The sequence below is a fragment of the Oncorhynchus clarkii genome, chromosome 14 (assembly GCF_045791955.1).
Source record: "Oncorhynchus clarkii lewisi isolate Uvic-CL-2024 chromosome 14, UVic_Ocla_1.0, whole genome shotgun sequence".
Lineage (NCBI taxonomy): Eukaryota > Metazoa > Chordata > Actinopteri > Salmoniformes > Salmonidae > Oncorhynchus > Oncorhynchus clarkii.
Genome location: NC_092160.1, coordinates 13742451 through 13766951, shown reverse-complemented (window position 1 = coordinate 13766951; position 24501 = coordinate 13742451). Strand labels below are relative to the sequence as shown.

The window sequence follows — 24501 nt, the reverse complement described above, 5'->3', positions numbered from 1 at the left end:
GTCAGAACTTCTTCAGACATGTAAGCTGGAGCATTGATACATTGTGAGAGGCAACCCGCCTGTCTAGATACTATATATGTACTATATAGTTAAATTATCTATATATAAAGGAATGTATTAGTAAGTCAATACACTTGGCCTCCTTCTGAAACGATGCCAGTGAGGTCGTTATCTCAACAGCAGTTCAATTAACCACTGGCCTGTTCCTCCTTTTGGTCAGAGTCTTGTGTGTTGTCAGTTTGGCTTGTTGTTGGAGTCTGGCGAGTCGTCAGAGTTTGGCTTGTTACGGTTTGGCATGCTGTCAGAGTTGGCTTTTTTCCAATAGCCTGTGCCTCAGCGTCCAGTCTCCTGTACTCCGTGTGGAAGAAGATAACAAAGCAGCAGGTAAAGGCACTGCACAGACCTGCCATCACCAGCATGGGCACTGTGGAGAGAAACACAGAGTCAATGACGTGCTAAGCCCATTGCCACCAGCAACTAATCACAGTGTGTGTGTTCTAGAGAGAATCACACCACTAGAGCCACAGGAAAGCCCCATATCAATGACATCAAGGCCTGGGAGGATTTCATTATGCCATAAATAGAATTGAGAGCAGCAACATAACATCCATAGTCACTGTGTTTTGGCCTTAATGTCTAAAAAGTGGATCTGCTTCCTTTACCAGAGGCATCATGCACGTCATTTATTTTTGGGAGGGGAAGTAATAGCAAAATTCTATGTCACAAACTAGCTTGTGGGGGCACCTGTCCCCTCAATTTCAATGGGCATGATGCATCTGCTACGAATATTTTTAGCTGTGGCAAAGCATGTGTGGTTTAGAACACAATTTCAATTTCAGCCACAATTTTGGTCCACCATCGTGTTATTTGCATACAAATAAAGTCTAAACTGCTGACAAAACAACTAATAGCTGTAATTGCCTCCAGAATTTGAATGGTGGGCAACCAATTGTACCTCAATTAGCATACAATTAATTTATCCCACTGATACACATGGCAGTTCTTAACTTACCCCTCCAACTCAAGGACGCATCTCCTGCAGAACAGGTAGAGTAGGGCGAGTCGGCCATTGGTTTGGTCAACCCCTGAAGAAGCAGTATATAGATAACTGACTGGATCTGTCTGGGGGGAAAAAACAAGCACATGCTTTTTAACATAAGCCTGTATTTACAGTCTTGATCTTCAGTGTGTGTTGTCCTTGTATGAACCAGTATCAGACATTACCCTGATATGAAGATGAGGCCAGCTGAGGTGGCCTCTCCAACCGGGTAGGAGCACTCCACAGACAACTCCATGGCAACCGGGTAAATGGAGAAGCCGAAAAAGCCGAAGAGCGAACAAACAACGGCCAAGGCTATTCTCTGATTCCGCATCTGAGATACCTAGTAGGGGGAAATGCACAGGGTTGAGGTGTTGTCTACACCACGCATACACACAGAACTGCAAATATCCTATTTTCTTCCACCTTAGAAGAAAACTGTTTCATCATCACAGCGCTTCATGAAGTACAAGACTGAAAACCCTGACCTTTGACCTGTACTCACCACTGAAAAGGCAATGCAGGCCAGCGCTGAAAGGCTCATGTTAACCTTGGTGGCCTCAATAAACTTCTTGGTTTTGTCGACGTACAGTCCAAGGAAACCAGCCCCGACAATACCGAAAACAATGAAGAGACCCCCGCACAGTCCTGCAAAGTCCTAACACAACACACATTGAGGTTATGTTTCACATTGTTTCATTCATTATTTTGGTGAGATGGTGAAAATATTGTTCAGAAAACAGAATCATGGGCCATAATCTTTCATTCATTCTTTTGTAATGAAAAAAAACACATCTTGTTGTTCATTTGGGATCATAAATGGGTGCTTACATTAGGGTACCCTCGGACACACATGATCTGCTCCAGCAGTGTAGAGAAGCAGGTGAATACAGCGATCCCCGAGCCGAAGCACAGCAGGAGAATCATGTAAGCCTTGTTCCTCAGTAACTACAAAGGAACAGGAGGCAAACGGGGGGTTTCAGATGCGCCTTTCATACGATTGCAGTAATGGATCATTCAATGCAAGATATAGGCCACTACCTCTCAGATGAAGTATGATTAAAACTGAATCTATGTACAGTCGTGGCCAAAAGTTTTGAATGACACATGAATTTTCACAAAGTTTGCTGCTCCTGTGTCTTCAGATATTTTTGTCAGATGTTACTATGGAATACTGAAGTATAATTACAAGCATTTCACAAGTGTCAAAAGCTTTTATTGACAATTACATGAAGATGATGCATAGAGTCAATATTTTCAGTGTTGACCCTTATTCTTCTGCAATCTGCCCTGGCATGCTGTCAATTAACTTCTGGGCCACATCCTGACTGATGGCAGCCCATTTTTGCATAATCAATGCCTGGAGTTTGTCAGAATTTGTGGGGTTTTGTTTGTCTACCCGCCTCTTGAGGATTGACCACAAGTTCTCAATGGGATTAAGGTCTGGGGTGTTTCCTGGCCATGGACCCAAAATATCAATGTTTTGTTCCCCGAGCCACTTAGTTATCACTTTTGTCTTATGGCAAGGTCATCATGCTGGAAAAGGCATTGTTTGTCACCAAACTGTTCATGGATGGTTGGGAGAAGTTGTTCTCGGAGGATGTGTTGGTACCATTCTTTATTCATGGCTGTGTTCTTAGGCAAAATTGTGAGTGAGCCCACTCCCTTGGCTGAGAAGCAACCCCACACATGTATGGAGGATGCTTTACTGTTGGCATGACACAGGACTGATGGTAGCGCTCACCTTGTCTTCCACGGACAAGCTTTTTTCCGGATGCCCCAAACAATTGGAAAGGGGATTCATCAGAGAAAATGACTTTACCCCAGTCCTCAGCAGTCCAATCCCTGTACCGTTTGCAGAATATCAGTCCGTCCCTTATGTTTTTCCTGGAGAGAAGTGGCTTCTTTGCTGCCCTTCTTGACACCAGGCCATCCTCCAAAGGTCTTTGCCTCACTGTGCGTGCAGATGCACTCACACCTACCTGCTGCCATTCCTGAGCAAGCTCTGTACTGGTGGTGCCCCGATCCCGCAGCTGAATCAACTTTAGGAGATGGTCCTGGCTCTTGCTGGACTTTCTTGGACGCCCTAAAGCCTTCTTCACAACAATTGAACCGCTCCTTGAAGTTCTTGATGATCCGATAAATGGTTGATTTAGGTGCAATCTTACTGGCAGCAATATCCTTGCCGGTGAAGCCCTTTTTGTGCAAAGCAATGATGACAGCACGTGAAACACATGCAGGTAACCATGGCTGACAGAGGAAGAATTATGATCCCAAGCACCACCCTCCATTTTTAAGCTTCCAGTCTGTTATCCGAACTCAATCAGCATGACAGAGTGATCTCCAGCCTTGTCCTCGTCAACACATACACCTGTGTTAACGAGAGAATCACTGACATGATGTCAGCTGGTCCTTTTGTGGCAGGGCTGAAATGCAGTGGAAATGTTTTGGGGGATTCAGTCCATTTGCATGGCAAAGAGGGACTTTGCTATTAATTTCAATTCATTGATCACTCTTCATAACATTCTGGAGTATATGCAAATTGCCATCATACAAACTGAGGCAGCAGACTTTGAACATTTATATTTGTGTCATTCTCAAAACTTTTGGCCATGACTGTATAATGAGGAGTGAATGTTGAAATGTTGAGGGGTAACCAAAGATATTATCAAGTAGTACAGTATTGCCATTTTGTGTGCGTATGATTACTACTCACCAGCATGATTCCCTCCAGGAAGGGCTCCGAGGTGGAGCTTTCTGCACTGGCTGAGGGGGGCGTTGGGGGGGAACTATCACGGATCCCAACTGTTGCTAGGAAACAGATGATGGCTGCTGGTACAGCATATATGAACAGCTGGGAATATCAATGGATGGGGAAAAGGTTTGTAATAGATTAATAAATGTGAAGACAATTTATCTTCATAAGGTGCTAGCTAAACTTTGTCCTTTTTCTTAACTTACCAATAAAGAGATGTTGTTGGTGGTCCCCACAATCATAGGGGAAAAGATGCTAGCAACAAGAATCCCAAGGGGATTTGCTGAAAGGAGAACATTTTAAAAAGCCACAGAAGAATATATTAAAATAGGCTGGCATGGTATTGTCCTCTATTTGAAGCCAACACTACCAGACATCTGATATTCTCTTCCTACTTCCAGGAATCTTGGTTCCTGTAACTGAAATCTAAAAACTCAAGAGGAGCAACTGACAATACTAAACCAGTGGAGGCTGGTGGGATAAGTTATAGGAGGCCTGGCCCATTGTAATGGCTGGAGTGGAATTGAAGGTACAGAGTCATACATGTGGTTTCCATGTCTGATGTGTTTGATACCATTCCATTTCAGTCTTTACACTGAGCCCGTCCTCCTATAGCTCCTCCCACCAGCCTCCACTGTACTAAACATACATGGAAAGTGGTAACTCAACCAATAATGTTGACTTGACACAGGTGGTTTTAACAGAGTAACTTGTACAGGACAGCAACCATAGCTCACTCACACATGGAGGCTATCATATTGGCAGTGGCCCGCTGGTGCTCTGGGAACCAGAGTGCTGCCAGCTTGGTGGGTGTGAAAATGACCAGGGGCTGAGCCAGGGCACACAGGGTCTGGCCCCCCATCACCACAGGGAATTTGGCCGCACTGACAAGGCTCCCCAGGACGCTCACAAAACGCAGCACAGCTCCCAACATGTTAAGCCACGAACCCAGCACCAACTACAGGGGAAACAGGCATGGGAGGGAACAGAATGCATGATTTAAGTTCGCGTTGACTTTGTATATGTTTTTCCTCAATTGGAAGAAAGGACAAAACACAAATAAACTATACACTTATGTGGATGTTCGTTTACGTTATCTTATGATACATTTCTCTTAACATTTATTTTACTGTTTGTTCTCTTATCATGTTTTATCTCCTCTGTGCAGGTGCAAACTTGTACAACCGCTGAAAATCTAAGTGCCATCTGCACATTGGCGGCTTCCTCGATCACTGACAGCACACACGCTTACTTTCTTACTATCTGAGATTTTTCAGACTCGTTTACACTTCACTGAATTTCCCACGTACACCTCTTTCATGGAGATCTTGAATGCAACAATCTTTCATTTCAAGTACTGGATATAGACTTCTCACAGTAGACAGATTCTGTTTTCAGAAACAGACACGTTTGTGTGCACAGGCTTGTAAACAAAGATAAAGGCAGGTTTAACGGTCTGTTTTATTTAAATTGTCCACAAAGTCCCATTGAGGTCAGGAGACCTCTTTTACAAGGGAGACTTGTATGGGGTCTACCTTGACCGATCTGTACATACTGTGATTCGGAGCCCTAAAGTGTCCAGCATCCATGTGGTCCCAAAGCTGAGAGGTATGGACACCACCATATAAATGATGGACAGCCAGTTGATCTGGTCCAGGGTGACACCCATGAACTGGGCTGACTGGTCCGCCACTGGAGCAAAGGTCAGCCATAACTGAGGATTGAAGCACAGGCACAAACACATTTGATTATATACAATAAATGGGTTATTACATTATCTAATCTACATCTTTATTTAGTGCTACTTGTACAGACATATCTGTTCTTCATTTCCTCAAATGTACTATCTGCCTAAAGTTACAAGCAGAGAGCATGCTGTCGTGCTGCATCACAGCCTGGTACAGCAATCCACCGCCGCTGACCGCAAGGCTCTACACAGGGTGGTACTGTCATGACTGTCCTGTGAGGATCCAAATAGGTCAGCTCGGCAATGGATCATTTCAACCAGACTCTCTCTCACTCACAGAGGGGGAAGGAGGGAGCTGATGGGGGGGGGGGGGGATGACACCTCACGCCCCGTTGTAAATTAAAGGAGAGGAAATCCAGAGAACATCCAAATTCACATGGGAATGTTCCTTTGTCTACAGAGACAGTTTTCCCACTGAAACTCTAACACGTTCTAAAGCGAAAACTGGAACAATTTCTAACATAGAACGTGGGGAATGGTCAGAGGCGATCTAAGGAATAATAATGTCATATGGGTTGTTATTTTGTGATGTCATTAAACATTTTATAAAGGAAATACTGTAACTTGAAAAGTAAATACACTATATGTACTAAGTCTCCTCCCTTAATGATGTGGATGAAATATGTGGATAAAGGATTGGTAAAGAAATTAACATTCAGACCAGAGAGGCGTGTAGCTGCAGCTCACGTCCATAGTGGTTTGTACTCTGAAATCTCAACACGAGGTAGAGACGAGAAGCTCACCTCCCGGACAATCACTGGTACGCCTGATCAGGTGTCCTAAGTAAACTATCTAGAAAAGCATATTTAAGTGGGACCACTCTACTACTCTTCTCAAATCACCGTAGCACACTACTCTCATCCCCCAATGACCATCTGATCATTTATCACTCCAGTGTTAATCTGCAAAATTGTAATTATTCGTCTACCTCCTCATGCCTTTTGCACACAATGTATATAGACTCTCCTTTTTTTCTACTGTGTTATTGACTTGTTAATTGTTTACTCCATGTGTAACTCTGTGTGGTCTGTTCACACTGCTATGCTTTATCTTGGCCAGGTCGCAGTTGCAAATGAGAACTTGTTCTCAACTAGCCTACCTGGTTAAATAAAGGTGAAATAAAAAAATAAAATAAAAATGAGAGCCATCGACATGGCAGGCTAGCCTATCTTCAAAAGAGCATTGTCGAGAGTGAACAACAGTAGAAGAGAGGGGTCCAGACCCTTTTGGACAAATCAGAGCCACGAGCATGCCGCGGAAAGGCACAACCAAACCCTTTCCAAGAAAGCTTGGTTCCGACATAGATACGTGGCGAACGGAGACATTTACACATTATTTCTAACTCCAAACGGGCAGTGGTTCGTATGCAAAGTATATGAATACTGCGAGAGTAGTTCTAAATGTACCCAAGTATTATGTCTCTGTCCCTCTCTCTCTCGCCCTCTCCATGTCTTTTGTAAAAAGACGCCATATTGTGTCAGTCCGCTATTGACCTTTTCTATTGTATTAAGTGTGTATGTTTATCCTGTGTTATCATTTAGTTAATTAGTAAATACATAATTAAACCAATTTGTGTAGTACTGAATCATAAGTAAGACTGGGTTGTTGTTTTTTTGCAGATGCATGAGGTTACAACTGTTCAGAATGATGATATGGTACGAGGTTAGGATGAATACATTGACTGTTTTATGGATGTGAGAGGTAAAGACCTTAAGAGTTTAATTCGGGAGATAGTAACGCTTTAAACATGATTAGTTTAAAATTGGGTAACAATTAAACATAGTTATTTGATTAGATAAATAACAGTCATCAAATGAATTAAAGTAAAGTCACTACAGTACGCTCAATCGATGCACACTGGTGCGTTCGGCTGAGCGTACCTCTGTAGAGCCTTGCGGTCAGCGGCGGTGGAGTTGTGGTGCAGCCCGACAGTATGCTCTCCGCATTGTAACTTTGGGCAGATAGTACATCACTGGGGCCAAGTTTCCTGCCATCCAGGACCTATATACTAGGCGGTGTCAGAGAAAGGCCCAGACAATTGTCAGACTCCAGTTACCCAAGTCATAGACTGTTCTCTCTGCTACCGCATGGAAAGCAGTACCGGAGCACCAAGTCTAGGTCCAAAAAGCTCCTTTGACCCACAAGCCATAAGACTGCTGAACAAATTAATCAAATGGCCACACAGCCTATTTACACTGGCATCCCCCCTTCATTGACATACCTTTCAATACCTCACCTTGAGGTATGTCAAAAATGTTGACCCCTACCTTTTGGAGAGAAAAAGTATTACTTGTTTAACAAAATCTCTTTCTCTGAGAAATTCTATTAGTATAAAATAATATAATTTACCCATTTTTGGAGCATACAATATAGCTCAGTATATTTAATTATTTATACAGTCATTTTTATCCATCTTTATCAAGGGTGTCAATGATTTCGGACCCCACTGTATGTGATCATGTGATTCAACGATACATCACTGAGCAGGAAGTAAACCACAACCTTGCCTTGTGGAATGCCAAGTCACGTGAAAACAGAAGTTATGACTCACAAGAAATTAGCACATGACCCAGCTTTATGCTGATCTAATCAAATCAGAGGCTACTATGAAGTGTTTACATAGGCCTATTTATATTGGCATTCACTGGTCAAAATGAACATAGAGAATTCCTATACTGAGAAGTGAGACCAACCATCCCAGCCAAATGAACAGTGATAGGCCTATACAACCACAGCAGGTTAACCATACAGTTTCCTTCAAATATTAACTTTTTTTTTTTACTTTAAAGAGGAAAAAATAAAACTCTCCTAAATTTCAACTTGAATAAACTGAGATTTTCTGGGGCAAACCAAAGCATCCCATTGTGTGATTGTGTTTTAGTACACAATACACAGTGCCTTGACAAGAGGCATAACCAATTGGATGGAAGTGAGTTGTTCGCAGAAACACTGCAACAACAAAGGGACGCCGTACAATTCTATCTTTAATTGACATTCAAGAAAATCTCATTTATGCAGCCGAGATAAAGGAGTAGGTCAACTGGCATGAGCACACAATGCCGCCACTGTCTGCCGCATACATGAGCACAGCCTTCCACTGTAGGTTTCCACCGCTGTCGTTAAATATAACCTCCATGAATGGATGTAGAATTCGAAGTGTCCTCAATGCACATACTGTATATAGATGGTAGTACATACATGTATCGTGTAATTACAGTGTGGGTATTACTTACAATGGTTAAAGGATTATTTTAGATTTCTGTAATGATGTGTGGAAACAACTCTGTTGACATGACAGATAATAAGATGGAATATTGATTTGGGGGGTGTATGGGGTGTATGGTTTTATTGGGTATTTGCCCTAAGGCACACTTGCCCTAAGGCACACTAAGGCACTATTAAATCAATAGCCCCAGGGCTAAATCAATAGCCCCATTAGCTACATTCTCTGACATATTAGGGTGCACCATATAATATGACAGAAAGCTGTAGAAGTCTGAACCAAATGCATTTTGACTCAATGAGTGATATGCTGAAGTTCCCATGTTGCATGATGGCTCCTGTAATTTCAGTGCAGGCTACTGTATTTCATTGTGGCTATTATATTTCATAGTGAAGGCGAACACACATTTTGGATGCGTGTGTCTGCAGCAGTATGTTTGGCACAAAAATGTGGCTACTCTTTCAGGGATAACTAGGCATCACATATACAAAGTGGCGGTAAGGCATTACATAATATACCATATTATATCAGGATCACAAACGATAGAAAGTAACCTGCGGGTTACAATACATGGCACTAGCCAAGTTTTTCTCAGGACATGTTAGCTGTCAACAGCTGAGAAACCCAATATGCCAGGTGCTTTTCCAGGTGCTATAGAGATTGTTACATTGTTGGAACATTGTAGCACGAGCCTTGTTTCCATCCAACCTTTTTATGCAAGTAAAGTACATGTCTGATAAAAAATAATGTCCCGACAGGCCTGATGGAACAAAACAAAATACCCTAGACAAAATGGCATCTTTTCATGTCAGTAAAATCAATTATGCAACAAATGGCAGTGGAAATGCATGTATGCACAAATATTGATATAATAACCATCATATTAAAGTAAAATTGGAGTCACGCGATGTAATGTGTGGTCCTCCCACTACGACTTGGGAAAGCATGCAGTCTTATTAGACTAAAGGTAAAATAAGTTACGATGAACTTCACAGCGTGGTGGTGAAAGTGCACAATGATGAGTTTGATGCTCCTTGTCATAGCAACGTTGGCCAGCAAAGCTAATGCGTAGAAACACATCATTGGGTCTAATGCCTCGATCACAGCGTCATTGCATTTCGGTACACCAGACGTACATTCATTTGCCTTGTAGTTATTGGGCAAAATGTTATGCAGCATCATCTGGATATGTTTGCAACAAAAGTTCAACATTTACTTTCTGCTACCATTTCTCTCAAGCCGTCTACACATAGTTTGACGCAGTTTGATAAATCCAACGTATGCACCACACAGAACGCACAGCCACTGCAACGCAATGCTGCAAGGCAAATGCAGTGGAAATTAATGTTCTTCTGGTGTACCAAAATGCAATGACACTGTCGCTGTGATCGAGGCGTAGCGGTTGTCTCGCTCCAGCTGTTGATATTGATTCTGAACCGGTACCCCATGTTTATAGCCCCGCTATTATTATTTACTGCTGCTCCTTAAGTATTTGTTTTTCTTATCTCTTCTCTTTTTTGTAGGTATTTTCTTAAAACTACATTGTTGGTTAAGGGCTTGTAAGTAAGCATTTCACTGTAAGGTATTCGAATACCTTCTGTATTTGCTGCATGTGACAAATACAATTATATTTGATTTGATGTGCAGGCCGTCAAATCAAAGGAACTCCTTCGATATACAGTTGTTTTTCACAAATATTAAAACGTGTCAGTATGTCACTTTCACAAGGTTGGAGTAATAATATGTTCAGCTACACAATACATTGTCTACAACCTACGTTGTGCCTTTAGATTTCGAGAAAATTAACAACTAAAGAAGAATTGTTGACTTCTTTCATTAACTTTCCAACCCCCAAACCTCAGCCAGGTCTGTTTGGTCTTGTTTCGAAAGCGTTCCCAGAAGTCTCTCAATGTTGCATCTCTTGGTTTAGAAACTCTGTGGAGCAAAGTATTTCAATCAAACGTATTTCAATTGAAAGTTTTAATGCCAAAATAATATGTATTTAAGTATTTTTTTAAATTGGGGAAAGTAACAAAGGTAGTTTATAAAATAAATACTTTAAGGAAGATGTTTTAATTTATTTTATTTTTATGTATAGCTACATAATATAATTTAAAAGTATGTATTAATGTGTCTCTAATAGAAAAAATGTGGCAAAATAAATGTAGACATTATTAAATGCATTTCTATAGCTTCCAAAATACGTTAATTAACGATTGGGAGGGAGTGCCAAGCTGGAGGCACCGTGGCTTCAAAACAGCGCTCCCTGACAGTCAACTAGTGTATATATAAAGCATTGGTCTCACGGACTGCTTTTTATCAGCAACAAGTCAGTTTGGTGGCAACAACAATGGTGGGGAAATTTGCATATTTTCTTTATGCGGATTTGGGGAAATTTGCATATTTTCTTTATGCGGATTTGAGAATATTCGCATGAAAACATGTTGCCAATTGGACGGAAACCTAGCTACAGAGGTGTTACATTCCTACAAAAACGTTTTTTTTTAAATCACATAATTCATTACTTGACAGATAACAGCCAACTTCATATGGGAGACAGCAAATGACAAGTAGGCTACTTACCATAGAGTTCGAGCAATTTAGCAAGCACAGCACGAACAAAATGAACCATCTCCTCTTGTATACTTTGAATACAATACGTTTTTCAAGTATTGGATTGGGTTTACTCGGAATGACAACATGCACCCGAAATTTATCCGAGAGATTATCTTCATTTTCCATGAGTAGTATCCAGCCAGGTGCAATAGACTTTTTATTTAAAAAAATATATAAATCTCAAACGATCATATTGTTAAAGGGTCATGTGGATTAAAACGCTTATGATAAACATACATTGTCTTGTCCTTCCGAGAAAGAAACCCAACCGGCCGGTCTGACAGTCAACAAATCCGCCCCATATTTCGGTGAGGACAATAAGGAGACTGTAGTCAGTCAGAATCCGCTCCCTTTTTCTCGCCCCACAAATGGAGTCCTAGTGCTAGACGAGTTCAATGCTCATTCGGTTTAGGAGCGCTACAGGGATGTGCACGTCTTTGTTCTAGCTCAGCTCTAACACACCTAATTGTATTATTCAAGTGTTCAATTATTATAAACTACACAATTTATGTTCATGCTAAATTTGAGGAGTTACCATCAGATAAAGGATATGAGATCACATATGGATTATTTATGTCAATGTCAGTGGAGGCTGCTGAGGCGAGGACGGTTCATTATAATGTCTGGAACAGAGCAAGTGCAATGGCATCAAACACATAGAAACCATGTGTTTGATACCATTCCCCTCCAGCCATTACCACAAGCCCATCCTGCCCAATTAAGGTGCCACCAACCTCCTGTGGTCAATTTGTAGGGCAGGCCACTCGAAGTGGCTTGTCAGGGTTATGCAATTGATTACTTGAGACTTCTCATGTTGGTGCTCGCTCACTCATGTGAAGGATGTGTGGAGGTCTACCTGTGAACTGTGCACCCAAAATTCAGTGATGCAACATGTTTCTCCAGTCAAAGATAATGAAAAAGCTAATCTTGTGCCATTGATTAGGTTTGACCTGGAGTTTGACCTACAGGTTTAGGATCTTAATTCAACCAGTATTTTCTGCAGCGACATGATTTGAACGTTTAGTCCATAATGTTGCTTGATCTGTGGTTAGGCTATTAACTGGGCAAAATTAGTCGACATGAAAAGTGAAATTATGTTATTATAAGAGTGTGTTACTACGTCTTATTGAGTGAATTTATGTGCTCTATACATACAAAAGCATTTGGATACCGTTTCAAATGAGTGGATTCGGATATTTCAGCCACACCTGTTGTTGACAGGTGTATCAAATCGAGCACACTGCCATGCAACCTCCATAGACAAACATTGGCAGTAGAATCGCCTTACTAAAGAGCTCAGAGACTTTCAACGTGGCACCGTCATAGAATGCCACCTTTCCAACAAGTCAGTCAGTTCCTCAAATTTCTGCCCTGCTAGAGCTTCCCCGGTCAATTTTAAGTGCTGTTATTGTGAAGTGGAAACATCAAGGAGCAACAACAGCTCAGCCACAAAGTGGTAGGCCACACAAGCTCACAGAACGGGACCGCAGAGTGTTGAAGCGTGTAGCATCTAAAAATTGCCCCCCGAATGCAACACTCACACTCACTAGCACTCACCCACGAGTTCCAAATTGCGTCTGGAAGCAACGTCCCGCACAATAACTGTTCATTGGGAGATTCATGAAAAGGGTCACTATGGCTGAGCATGCTCAAAGCCAAGCGTCGGTTGGAGTGGTTTAAAGCTCGCCGCCATTGGACTCTGGAGCAGTGGAAACGCATTCTCTGAGATGATGAATCTCGCTTCATAATCTGGCAGTACGACAGACAAATCTGGGTTTGGCGGATGCCAGGAGAATGCTACCTCCCCTATGCATAGTGCCAACTGTAATGTTTGGTGGAGGAGGAACAGTGGTCTGGGGCTGTTTTTCATGGTTTGGGCTAGACCCCTTAGTTCCAGTGAAGGGAAATCTTAATGCTGCAGCATACAATTACATTCTAGACTATTCTGTGCTTCCAACTTTGTAGCAACAGTTTGGGGAAGTTGATTTCCTGTTTCAGCATGACAATGCCCCCATGCACAAAGCGAGGTCCATACAGAAATGGTTTGTTGAAATTGGTGTGGAAGAACTTGATTGGCCTGCACAGAATATGTTTAATTAACGATTGGACCTTAACTTCATCGAACACATTTGGGATGAATTGGAACGCCGACTGCGAGTCAGGCCTAATTGCCCAACATCAGTGCCCGACCTCACTAATGCTCTTGTGGCTGAATGGAAGCAAGTCCCCGCAGCAATGTTCCAACATCTAGTGGAAAGCATTCCCAGAAGATTGGAGGCTGTTATAGCAGCAAAGGGGGAACCAATTCCACATTAATGACCATGATTTTGGAATGAGATATTCGATGAGCAGGTGTCCACATACGTTTGGTCATGTAGTGTAAATCACAACATTCATCTGCATTTCCTGCTGCACAGAAAAATTCTCAGCAACAACAGAGTGATCAAATGTTTTGTGAAATTCAATCAAATCAAAATCAAATGTATTTATATAGCCCTTCTTACATCAGCTGATATCTCAAAGTGCTGTACAGAAACCCAGCCTAAAACCCCAAACAGCAAGCAATGCAGGTGTAGAAGCACGGTGGCTAGGAAAAACTCCCTAGAAAGGCCAAAACCTAGGAAGAAACCTAGAGAGGAACCAGGCTATGAGGGGTGGCCAGTGCTCTTCTGACTGTGCCTGGTGGAGATTTTAACAGAACATGGCCCAGATGTTCAAATGTTCATAAATGACCAGCAAGGTCAAATAATAATAATCACAGTAGTTGTTGAGGGTGCAACAGGTCAGCACCTAAGGAGTAAATGTCAGTTGACAGGAGAAATACTCCAACCCAATCCACTGAACACATCTGAAACATTGAAAGTGTGATCTTGTAAGAAAGACCTCAAGGCCATTTATAAGCACCTTATTACACAGTAATGATAAAAAATCCCAACGTCAAAAATATTGCTCTATTTGTCAGTATCATTCTACGTTACTGTACATTTTAGCACATAAGCACTTTGACTTTTGAGATCCTACTGTAGCCTATAAGCAATGTGCTACATCTCAGGCTTCAAATGTAGGTTGACTGTAATGGCATTACAGAAATCTAACATTAGGCCTACAGCAAAGAAACTTATTCTGACAAGATTCTCCTCATGTCTTGCCCAAAAACCAATATTTATTTCATTGTGATTTTCATTGTGATTCCCCAATTTTCTAAACCTTTATATCTGAGTTTTCTTTCTGAGAGTTTCGCGGAATTCTAAAATATATAAAAAATGTATCACAATAATTGTTTCTTCGAAATGAATTGGGAGCTCGATACAATGTTGTCTCTTCGTCTACTCTCATTCAACCCTCCTCCCCCTCGACTAACCCTCCTCCCCCTCGACTAATCAGCGCATGCTCAGCCAAGCTCCAAGAGGTGTTTCGGCCTGTTTCGGGATTGGCCGGACATTTTCGCCTCTTTGTTTTACTGATAGTGGATTTAAATCGGATTCAACCCAATGTCCAGCGGACTGTACTGTTCCTAAACAGGTTAGTTCTTTTGACTTGAAGGATTTTAGGCGTATTAATGCATTAGTGCGTCTATTGGTGATTTATGGCTGCGATTTGTATTGTTCTTATTCATTTTTGTCTGTGCCTTTTCCGCTTGGTGGTATGGGCATGCTATACGTGTTGTTTTATGTGCCTATGTGGTAGTGTATGGCGGCGCCGGGCCCTGCAGTTAGACACCGGGATCCTTTTCAAGGAAAAGTGCATTAGAAGGGAGGGTGTGGATAGCAGTGAAGCTCTCTTTTTGTTCTATACGACGGGAGCTCTCGTAGACGCTCACATGTCTCCCATAATATTTGTGTTGTTTGGAGCGACAAACCAATCTTTCCCATTGCCTGGAATGTTCTTGAAAAACCATGGTCCACCATTAACCCTTTCGGGCTTCGAAAGTTCGGTGTTAATGCACGAGGGTGTAGTTGTAGCCACCAGATTAAATCTAGACAAAAGAGAGTTTATGATTTTTAGGGGCTATTTCGCCCCCATCTAACTGTATGGAACTGTGACATTGTGGGATTTTGGTGAAGGGCCGAGCCAACAAGTCTATCTCTTTTGGTAGCTAGATTGATGTCTTGTAATAAGGGACAGCAATATGTCAATTGCTCCGAGGGACAAGCCAGAATAGCCAAGTGGCTATACAAGCTAAATTTAGGTGGGTTTTCCTGTAGGGATTCAATGTTTTTTTACTGTTACAACAATAAATCACAAAGGCAGGCAGGCACAAACATCCTCAACTTTCATTGTATAATTGACTACTTATTACTAGCCAATATTCTCTATGTTACTTAACCTGTAAATCATAAATATATCTCAACATGAACAGCTTCTTCATTCCTGGTTGACATAGGTTATGCAAATGTCGTAGTCAGGGAAGAATTGCAGAGAGCCATTCATTGGCTATGTTGAGTGTTGTTGATCAGGATCTCTAGTCCACTCAATCAATGAGACAGTATCATTAGAGCAATAAAGAAAGCTGTATTTCTCTTCATAACAGCCTTTGTTATGAACAGGCTTATCTAACAAATCGACTCACACTTTACAAAGAAACACAGTAACCATACAACAATTCCACATGAAGGTGTTGATTTCCCCTCCACGGTGGTGTAAATACTGGCCATTAGGCTACAGCTTCGTGTTGTTCTCTCTGTCCATGATGTTATGGCTAGTATGTCCAGCAGTGTATAGAATAGCCCATGTGTAAAGTTGCTCTTATACCTGTGGTAACACTGTAATTAGCCTACTATGACATCAACCTCATTGTTACATTGTAGTTATTACATTGTAATGAGGTTGAGGGGTTTTGGTAATTATACAAGGGTCTACCACCTAAATACATTTTACGGAAATGCCAAATTCCAAATAATTTGGGGAATCCACCAACATTTTGGGATTAAGGTCCGTTCCATAAAGTTCTATTCCATACCAAATTCTTTGTCAAGGTGTGTTGACTGTTGTTACTGAGAATCCCAATCATTGACCAGCAGAGCAAAACAACAGATGAACCATAAACCAGACATCACCCCCTTGAACCATATCTCACTACACCCCTTCTTGAAATTATGTCAGCATATACAGACACAAGAAAATGGTAACACACATTGTTGTTATAGACCTGGTGAATGACAAGGCCTATTCATTTTGTGAATAAAACCAGACCTGTGTTGGCCTGTCACTTTTTCTACACTCGTGAGGGGATTAGGATTACACCCGTAGAGGGGATTAGGATTACACCCGTAGAGGGAAGTAGGTCCTAACTGTAACAGTTTACTTCCCTGACTGTTGCTGTTGTATGTCAACATTAGGGCCGGGACGATACCAGTATTGCGATACTTGTTAGTATCGTAGCAAGGAAACAAAACACAAAGCAGATTTAACTTCTTTATGAAAACAGCCCTAATGTTTGAAACAAACATCATTGTGCTTTCATCCAGAGTCACATTTATTTATTTTCCAAGTTAAAGCACACAATATTTTACATCCAGCAGGTTTTTAAAGGACTGAAGAGTTAGGTCTGCTTTGTGTTTTCATTTTTGCAATGGAAAAAATATTGCAATACTAGTATTGTCAAAGCCTTAGAGACATATCGAAAACTGGTTCACACAACAGGTTATGTAAGTAAATTCAGTGGTTTGACACACACACGTGGTTTGACATACAGTGCCTTTGGAAAGTATTCAGACACCTTGACCTTTTCCACATTTAGTTAAATTACAGCCTTATTCTAAAACTGGTTTAGTAGTTTTTTTGCTCATCAATCTACACACAATACCCCATAATGACAAAGCAAAAACAGCAAAAAAATATATTTAGCTAATTTATTGGGGGGAAAAATTGAAATATCAGCATTCAGACCCTTTACTCAGTACTTTGTTGAAGCACCTTTGACAGCGATTACAGACTTGATTCTTCTTGGATATGATGCTACAAGCTTGGCACACCTGTATTTGTGGAGTTTCTTAAATTCTTCTCTGCAGATCCTCTCAAGCTCTGTCAAGTTGGATGGGGAGCGTTGCTGCACAGCTATTTTCAGTTCTCTTCAGAGATGTTAGATCTGGTTCAAGTCTGGGCTCTGGCTGGGCCACTCAAGGACATTCAGAGACTTGTCACGAAGCCACTCCTACATTGTCTTGGCTGTGTGCTTAGGATCGTTGTTCTGTTGGAAGGTGAACCTTCTCCCCAGTCTGAAGTCCTGAGTGCTCTGGAGCAGGTTTTCATCAAGGATTTCTCAGTTTCTCATGATTTCTTCATCTTTGCCTCAATCCTGACTAGTTTCCCAGTCCCTGCTGCTGAAAAACATCCCCACTACATGATGCTGCCACCAACATGCTTCACTGTAGGGAAGATGCCAGGCCAAAGAGTTCAATCTTGGTTTCATCAGACCAGGGAATCTTGTTTCTCATGGTCTGAGAGTCTTTAGGTGCCTTTTGGAAAACTCCAAGAGGGCTGTCATGTGCCTTTTACTGAGGAGTGGCTTCCGTCTGGCCACTCTACCAAACAGGCCTGATTGGTGGAGTGGTGTGGAGATGGTTGTCCTTCTGGAAGGTTCTCCCACCTCCACAGAGAAACTCTGGAGCTCTGTCAGAGTGACCATTGGGTTCTTGGTCACCTCCCTAACCAAGGCCCTTCTCCCCGACTGCTCAGTTTGTTCTGGCGGCCAGCTCTAGGAAGAGTCTAGGTGCTTCCAAACTTCTTCCATTTAAGAATGATGGCCACTGTGTTCTTGGGGACCTTCAATGCTGCAGAAATGTTTTGGTACCCTTCCCCAAATCTATGCCTCGACACAATCCTGTCTTGGAGCTCTATGGACAATTCCTTCAACCTCATGGCAAAGGGACAACTACTGATTTTATATCCACTGGCTGTTACTTACTAAGTTTGACAGATGGACCTATAGCCTGTTAGGCCATATTCCAAGGCTTGGGGAAACACTATCATTCATGCATTTAGCTACATCTCTGAATTCTAGCTTACTGATGGGCACTGGACTGAATCCAGATACACTTGTCAATTCAGCCAATTTGAGATTGGTAATGTGAAGGCTGTGTGAAGCAATTCAAGTAACCCAATCCCAAATCAAACACTAGACCTTACGTCCTATGGTCTTCTGGACGTCTGAGAGGAATACATGTTCAGTGTGTCACTTTAACTTGTTACCACACTATTGCCATGTTATTCCCACTTTAGTCTGTGTTGCAATGTAAAGTTCTCCCTTAATTTCAGTAACAAATACGATTTATTTGAGAAACATCTGTGACAAACGTGTGGGGCAACGGCTAGTCTACCAAATTCAGACTCAATGACGATTCAACTGTGTGTTAGCTTTCAGACGGGCTAAATTGTTCAAATTGGATGTTTCGGCTGTGTTCATGAACCGAATAGGTTGTGACTTGCTTATATAGTGCCGGTTCCAATTTCTAATGGTGTAATGTCTGTATTGAAGGTTCCGTTTTAAGATGTGTTAGTTTACAACAGCCTTTTTGTGGAGGTGTTGAAGTCTGATGTTTAACATAGCTCTGTTTTTTTTAACAATGGCAAGAGGACTGCACAAAATCATTACAGTGTTTACATACAACGCATTTCTTTGTTCCCTTCTCTCGAGAAGGATTATATAGAACCTTCAAATGGCTGCTTTCTACTCTCTCATTGTTCTCATAGCTTCAAACTCTTTATCCACAGTCAAGCACCCTGTGTCATCACACTTGCACTGCTGCACCCATTTAGGGTGAAGTGACCTAAAGCGACCTCTCAGGTACCAGACTCTATAGCAAGTTATTATTTTACTCGTGGGTCAGTGGTGTCATTCCCCTGTGGGTCAGTAGAGAGGGCACTTGGACCTAAGGAGGCCGACTGACACTCTGACAGATGGAATTCAGCGGGATCATGCCTGGCATGTACTTTACTAATTAAAACGAAGGCCATGGCAGCCCGAAACACAACTGTTTTATACTAGAAGTCACAAAAATGACTTATTTTTTAAAGCGAGTGAAAGTTGTCTTTATCAAATTATTTTTGGCTGCATCTCCAAATTGGAGATTGTTGATGCACTGTCCACCTACAACCAAGCCCATACCAGTTCAAAAGACACAACAAACACACCTTGAAATTAACTGATGAACAATCACACATCATTCATGTGTTTCAAGAAAATTATTTATTTAGGATACATTAATGTTGAAGGGCCATAGCCTTCTATTAGCTTAAATAACACCAGCTGGCCTCGTCAAGTGTATCTGAACATAGAGCCTTATCTGGAACACTAGCCATGGTTTAGTTTGTGTCATGCCAGACAATCTTTGAAGTAACAATTGGTTTAGGATACACTTCATATGTGGCAATATACCCCCGTCCCCGTCCCCTTTGCCATGCACTGTGTCGTGGAATCTAGGGCATTCATACACATGTTTTCAACATGCAGATTCCACAGCATATGTTTTAGTTTAAAAATACAAACTTTACTTCAGGTAAAAACTCGAAGGTTGACATTGTTTTCTCGTTACCGCAAAAGTGAAAACAGAGAGCTGTGTTATAGACTGAAAATGTAGGCCTAGGCATGAATTCTACTATACTGACAACTTCGACATCCTCTACAAGACACATTTAAACAAAAATTGCCTAGTGCAGGGATCATCAACTAGATTCAGCTGTAGGCCGATGTTCTTTTTCTTAAGCGGAGGGCAAATTGACCACAAGAAGCCCAAACAGCTATAATATGGAACTAAAACATAATAATTTAAAACCCAGCTTACATTTATATACAATCACGTGTCTCTCCGTTATGCGTCGGAATACTTGCAGCTGTATTCCTGGTGTTTTTACAGTCTTTCATGTCCAAAAATGAAAATTAGAACCCCCAAAAAACGTATAAAACCCCCGTGGCCCGTCAGTTGGGGAATCCTGCCCTAGTACCCCAGAAGAGGGCCCTGGCTATCTAGCAATTTGATTCAAGGCAGACCCAACCACTAGATCAAAGTTCTCTTATTTTTATATATTTATATACAGTGCTTTCAGAAAGTATTCAGAGTTTTTCCACATTTTGTTACATTACAGCCTTATTCTAGAATTGATTAGATAAAAACAGATACTTATTTACCAAAGTTCAGACCCTTTGCTATGAGACTCGAAATTGAGGTCCATTGATCATCCTTGAGATGTTTCCACAACTTCATCAGAGTCCACCCGTGGAAAATGCAATTGTTTGGATTTGATTTGGAAAGGTACACACCTGTCTATATAAGGTACCACAGCTGACAGTGCATGTCAGAGCAAAAACCAAGCCATGAGGTTGAAGGAATTGCTCGTAGAGCTCCAAGACAGGATTGTGTTGAGGCACAGATCTGGGGAAGGGTACCAAAACATTTTTGCAGCATTGAAGGTTCCCAAGAACACAGTGGTCTCCATCATTCTTAAATGGAAGAAGTTTGAAACCACCAAGTCTCTTCCTAGAGCTGTCTGTCCGGCCAAACTGAGCAATCGGGGGAGAAGGGCCCTGGTCAGGGAGGTGACCAAGAACCCGATGGTCACTCTGACAGAGCTCTAGAGTTCCTCTGTGGAGATGGGAGAACCTTCCAGAAGGACAACCATCTCTGCAGAACTCCCCCAATCAGGCCTATATGGTAGAGTAGCCAGACGGAAGCAACTCCTCAGTAAAAGGCACATGACAGCCCGTTTGGAGTTTTCCGAAAGGCAACTAAAGATTCTTTGACCATGAGTAACAGGATTCTCTGGTCTGATGAAACCAAGACAAGGCATTGTGTATTTATGTATATATATATATATATATATATATATATATATATATATATATATATACTTCAGGTGTATATATATATATATATTATTTGTTGTTGTATTTTACCCCCTTTTTCTCCCCAATTTCGACCTTGTCTCATCGCTGCAACTCCCCTATGGTCTCGGGAGGCGAAGGTCGAGTCAGGCTTCCTCTGAAACATGACTCGCCAAACCGCGCTACTTAACACTCGTCCGCTTAACCCGGAAGCCAGCCGCACCAATGTGTCGGAGGAAACACCTATAGGATTCCCAATCAAGGCCGGTTGTGATACAGCCTGGGATCCAACCCAGGTCTGTAGTGATGCCTCTAGCACTGCAATGCCTTAGACCTCTTCGCCACTCGGGAGGCCCCCAAAGTTCTCTTAAATATAGTTTTTAGCTGATGGCCTGTGCTACTGAGTTAATGAAAGAAAACAACATGGCTTGTTTGTTCCTTATCCCCTCCCCCTGTATCACTCCTGCTGCAGTAGTCTGATCAAATCAAAATCAAATGTTATTGGTCACATACACATGGTTAGCAGATGTTAGTGCGAGTGTAGCGAAATGCTTGTGCTTCTAGTTCTGACCGTGCAGTAATATCTAACAAGTAATCTAACAATTTCACAACAACTACCTTATACACACAAGTGTAAAATAAGGAATAAGAATATGTACATATAAATATATGAATGAGCTATGGCCGAACAGCATAGGCAAGATGCAGCAGATGGTATAGAGTACAGTATATACATATGAGATGAGTAATGTAGGGTACGTAAACATGATATAAAGTGGCATTGTTTAAAGTGACTAGTGATACATTTATTACATCCAATTTTTAATTATTAAAGTGGGTAGAGATTTGAGTCAGTATGTTGGCAGCAGCCACTCAATGTTAGTGATGGCTGTTTAACAGTCTGATGGCCTTGAAATAGAAGCTGTTTTTCAGTCTCTCGGTCCCAGCTTTGATGCACCTGTACTGATCTCGCCTTTCGGATGATAGTGGGGTGAACAGGCAGTGGCTCGGGTGGTTGTTGTCCTTGATGATCTCTTTAGCCTTCCTGTGACATTGGTGGTGTAGGTGTCCTGGAGGGCAGGTAGTTTGCCCCCGGTGATGCGTTGTGCCGACCTCACTTCCCTCTGGAGAGCCTTATGGTTGTGGGCGGTGCAGTTTCCATACCAGGCGGTGATACAGCCCAACTGGATGCTCTCGATTGTGCATCTGTAAAAGTTTGTGAGTGTTTTTGGTGACAATCCGAATTTCTTCAGCCTCCTGAGGTTGAAGAGGCGGTGTTGCAGAGGCGCTCTTCACCACGCTGTCTGTGTGGGGGGACCATTTCAGTTTGTCCGTGATATGTCGAGGAACTTAACTTTACATCTTCTCCACTACTGTCCCGTTGATGTGGATAGGGGGTGCTCCCTCTGCTATTTCCTGAAGTCCACGATCATCTCCTTTGTTTTGTTGATGTTGAGTGTGAGGTTATTTTCCTGACACCACACTCCGAGGGCCCTCACCTCCTCCCTTGTAGCCGTCTCGTCGCCGTTGTTGGTAATCAAGCCTACCACTGTAGTGTCGTCTGAAAACTTGATGATTAAGTTGGAGGCGTGCATGGCCACGCAGTCATGGGTGAACAGGGAGTACAGGAGAGGGCTGAGAACGCACCCTTGTGGGCCCCATTGTTGAGGATCATCGGGGTGGAGATGTTGTTTCCTACCCTCCCCACCTGGGGGCGGCCCGTCAGAAAGTCCAGGACCCAGTTGCACAGGGCGGGGTCGAGACCCAGGGACTCGAGCTTAATGACAAGTTTGGAGGGTACTATGGTGTTGAATACTGAGCTGTAATCGATGAACAGCATTCTTACATAGTTATTCCTTTTATCCAGATGGGTTAGGGCAGTGTGCAGTGTGATTGTGATTGCGTCGTCTGTGTACCTATTGGGGCGGTAAGCAAATTGGAGTGGTTCTAGGGTGTCAGGTAGATGATTGACTAGTCTCTCAAAGCACTTCATGATGACGGAAGTGAGTGCTACAGGGCGATAATCGTTTAGCTCAGTTACCTTAGCTTTCTTGGGAACAGGAACAATGGTGTCCCTCTTGAAGCATGTGGGAATAGCAGACTGGGATAGGGATTGATTGAATATGTCCGTAAACACACCAGCCAGCTGGTCTGCACATGCTCTGAGGACGCGGCTGGGGATGCCGCCTGGGCCTGCAGCCTTGCGAGGGTTAACACGTTAGCTGCGGTGAAGGAGAGCACATGTTTTGGTAGCGGGCCGCGTCAATGGCACTGTATTTTCCTCAAAGTGAGCTATGAAGTTGTTTAGTTTGTCTGGGAGCAAGACATCTGTGTCCGCGACGGGTCTGGTTTTCTTTTTGTAATCCGTGATTGACAGTAGACCCAGCCACATACGCCTCGTGTCTGAGTCGTTGAATTGCAACTGTACTTTGTCTCCATACGGATGCTTAGCTTGTTTGATTGCCTTGCTGAGGAAATAGCTACTCTGTTTGTATTCGGTCATGTTTCCGGTATTCTTGCCATGATTAAAAGCAGTGGTTTGTGCTTTCAGTTTTGCACGAATGCTCCCATCAATCCACGGTTTCTGGGTGTGGAAGGTTTTAATAGTCACTGTGGGTACAACATCACCGATGCACTTGCTAATAAACTCGCTCACCGAATCAGCGTATACATCAATTTTGTTGTCTGAGGCTATCTGGAACATATCCCATTCCACGTGATTGCTTCAATCTTGAAGCGTGGAATCAGATTGGTCGGACCAGCGTTGAAAAGACCTGAGCATGGGCGTTTCCTGTTTTAGTTTCTGTCTATAGGCTGGGAGCAACAAAATGGAGTCGTGGTCAGATTTGCCGAAAGGAGGGCGAGGGGGGGCTTTGTATGTGTCACGGAAGTTAGAGTAGCAATGATCCAGAATTTTGACAGCCCGGGTCGAGCATTCGATATGCTGATAAAATTTAGGGAGCCTTGTTTTCAGATTAACCTTGTTAAAATTCCAGAGTCCAATGAAGTTATTTTAGGGCCGTCAAGGTGTCTGCTTGGGGGGGGGATATACACGGCTGTGATTATAATCGAAGAGAATTCTCTTGGTGGATAATGCGGTCGGTGTTTGATTGTAAGGAATTCTAGGTCAGGTGAACAAAAGGACTTTAGTTCCTGTATGTTGTTATGATCACACCACGACTCGTTAATCATAAGGCATACAATACACCCACGCACTTCTTACCAGAGAGATGTTTGTTTCTGTCGGCGCGATGCGTGAAGAAACCGGGTGGTTGTACCGACTCTGATAATGTATCCAGAG

General features: G+C 42.4%; 2 protein-coding genes across 2 annotated transcripts in view; one reads left to right on the top strand and one right to left on the bottom strand.

Annotated features, from left to right (window-relative positions):
- Positions 1-4: 4 nt before the first annotated feature.
- Positions 5-11682, bottom strand: LOC139366323 (solute carrier family 49 member A3-like). Its single transcript, XM_071103682.1, is given in 11 exon segments — positions 5-305; positions 308-424; positions 1013-1122; positions 1225-1382; positions 1545-1697; positions 1871-1987; positions 3756-3893; positions 4001-4077; positions 4536-4752; positions 5350-5508; positions 11348-11682. Coding segments are annotated over 11 exon segments (1476 nt in total). The 5' UTR covers positions 11507-11682; the 3' UTR covers positions 5-234.
- A 3104-nt stretch (positions 11683-14786) lies between these two features.
- The window catches only part of LOC139366321 (polycomb group RING finger protein 3-like), a 39750-nt gene continuing 30035 nt past the window's right edge, over positions 14787-24501 (top strand). Inside the window, exon 1 of the mRNA XM_071103678.1 lies at positions 14787-14902. The gene's annotated coding sequence lies outside the window, so the exon portion shown is untranslated. The remainder of the gene's footprint in view (positions 14903-24501) is intronic.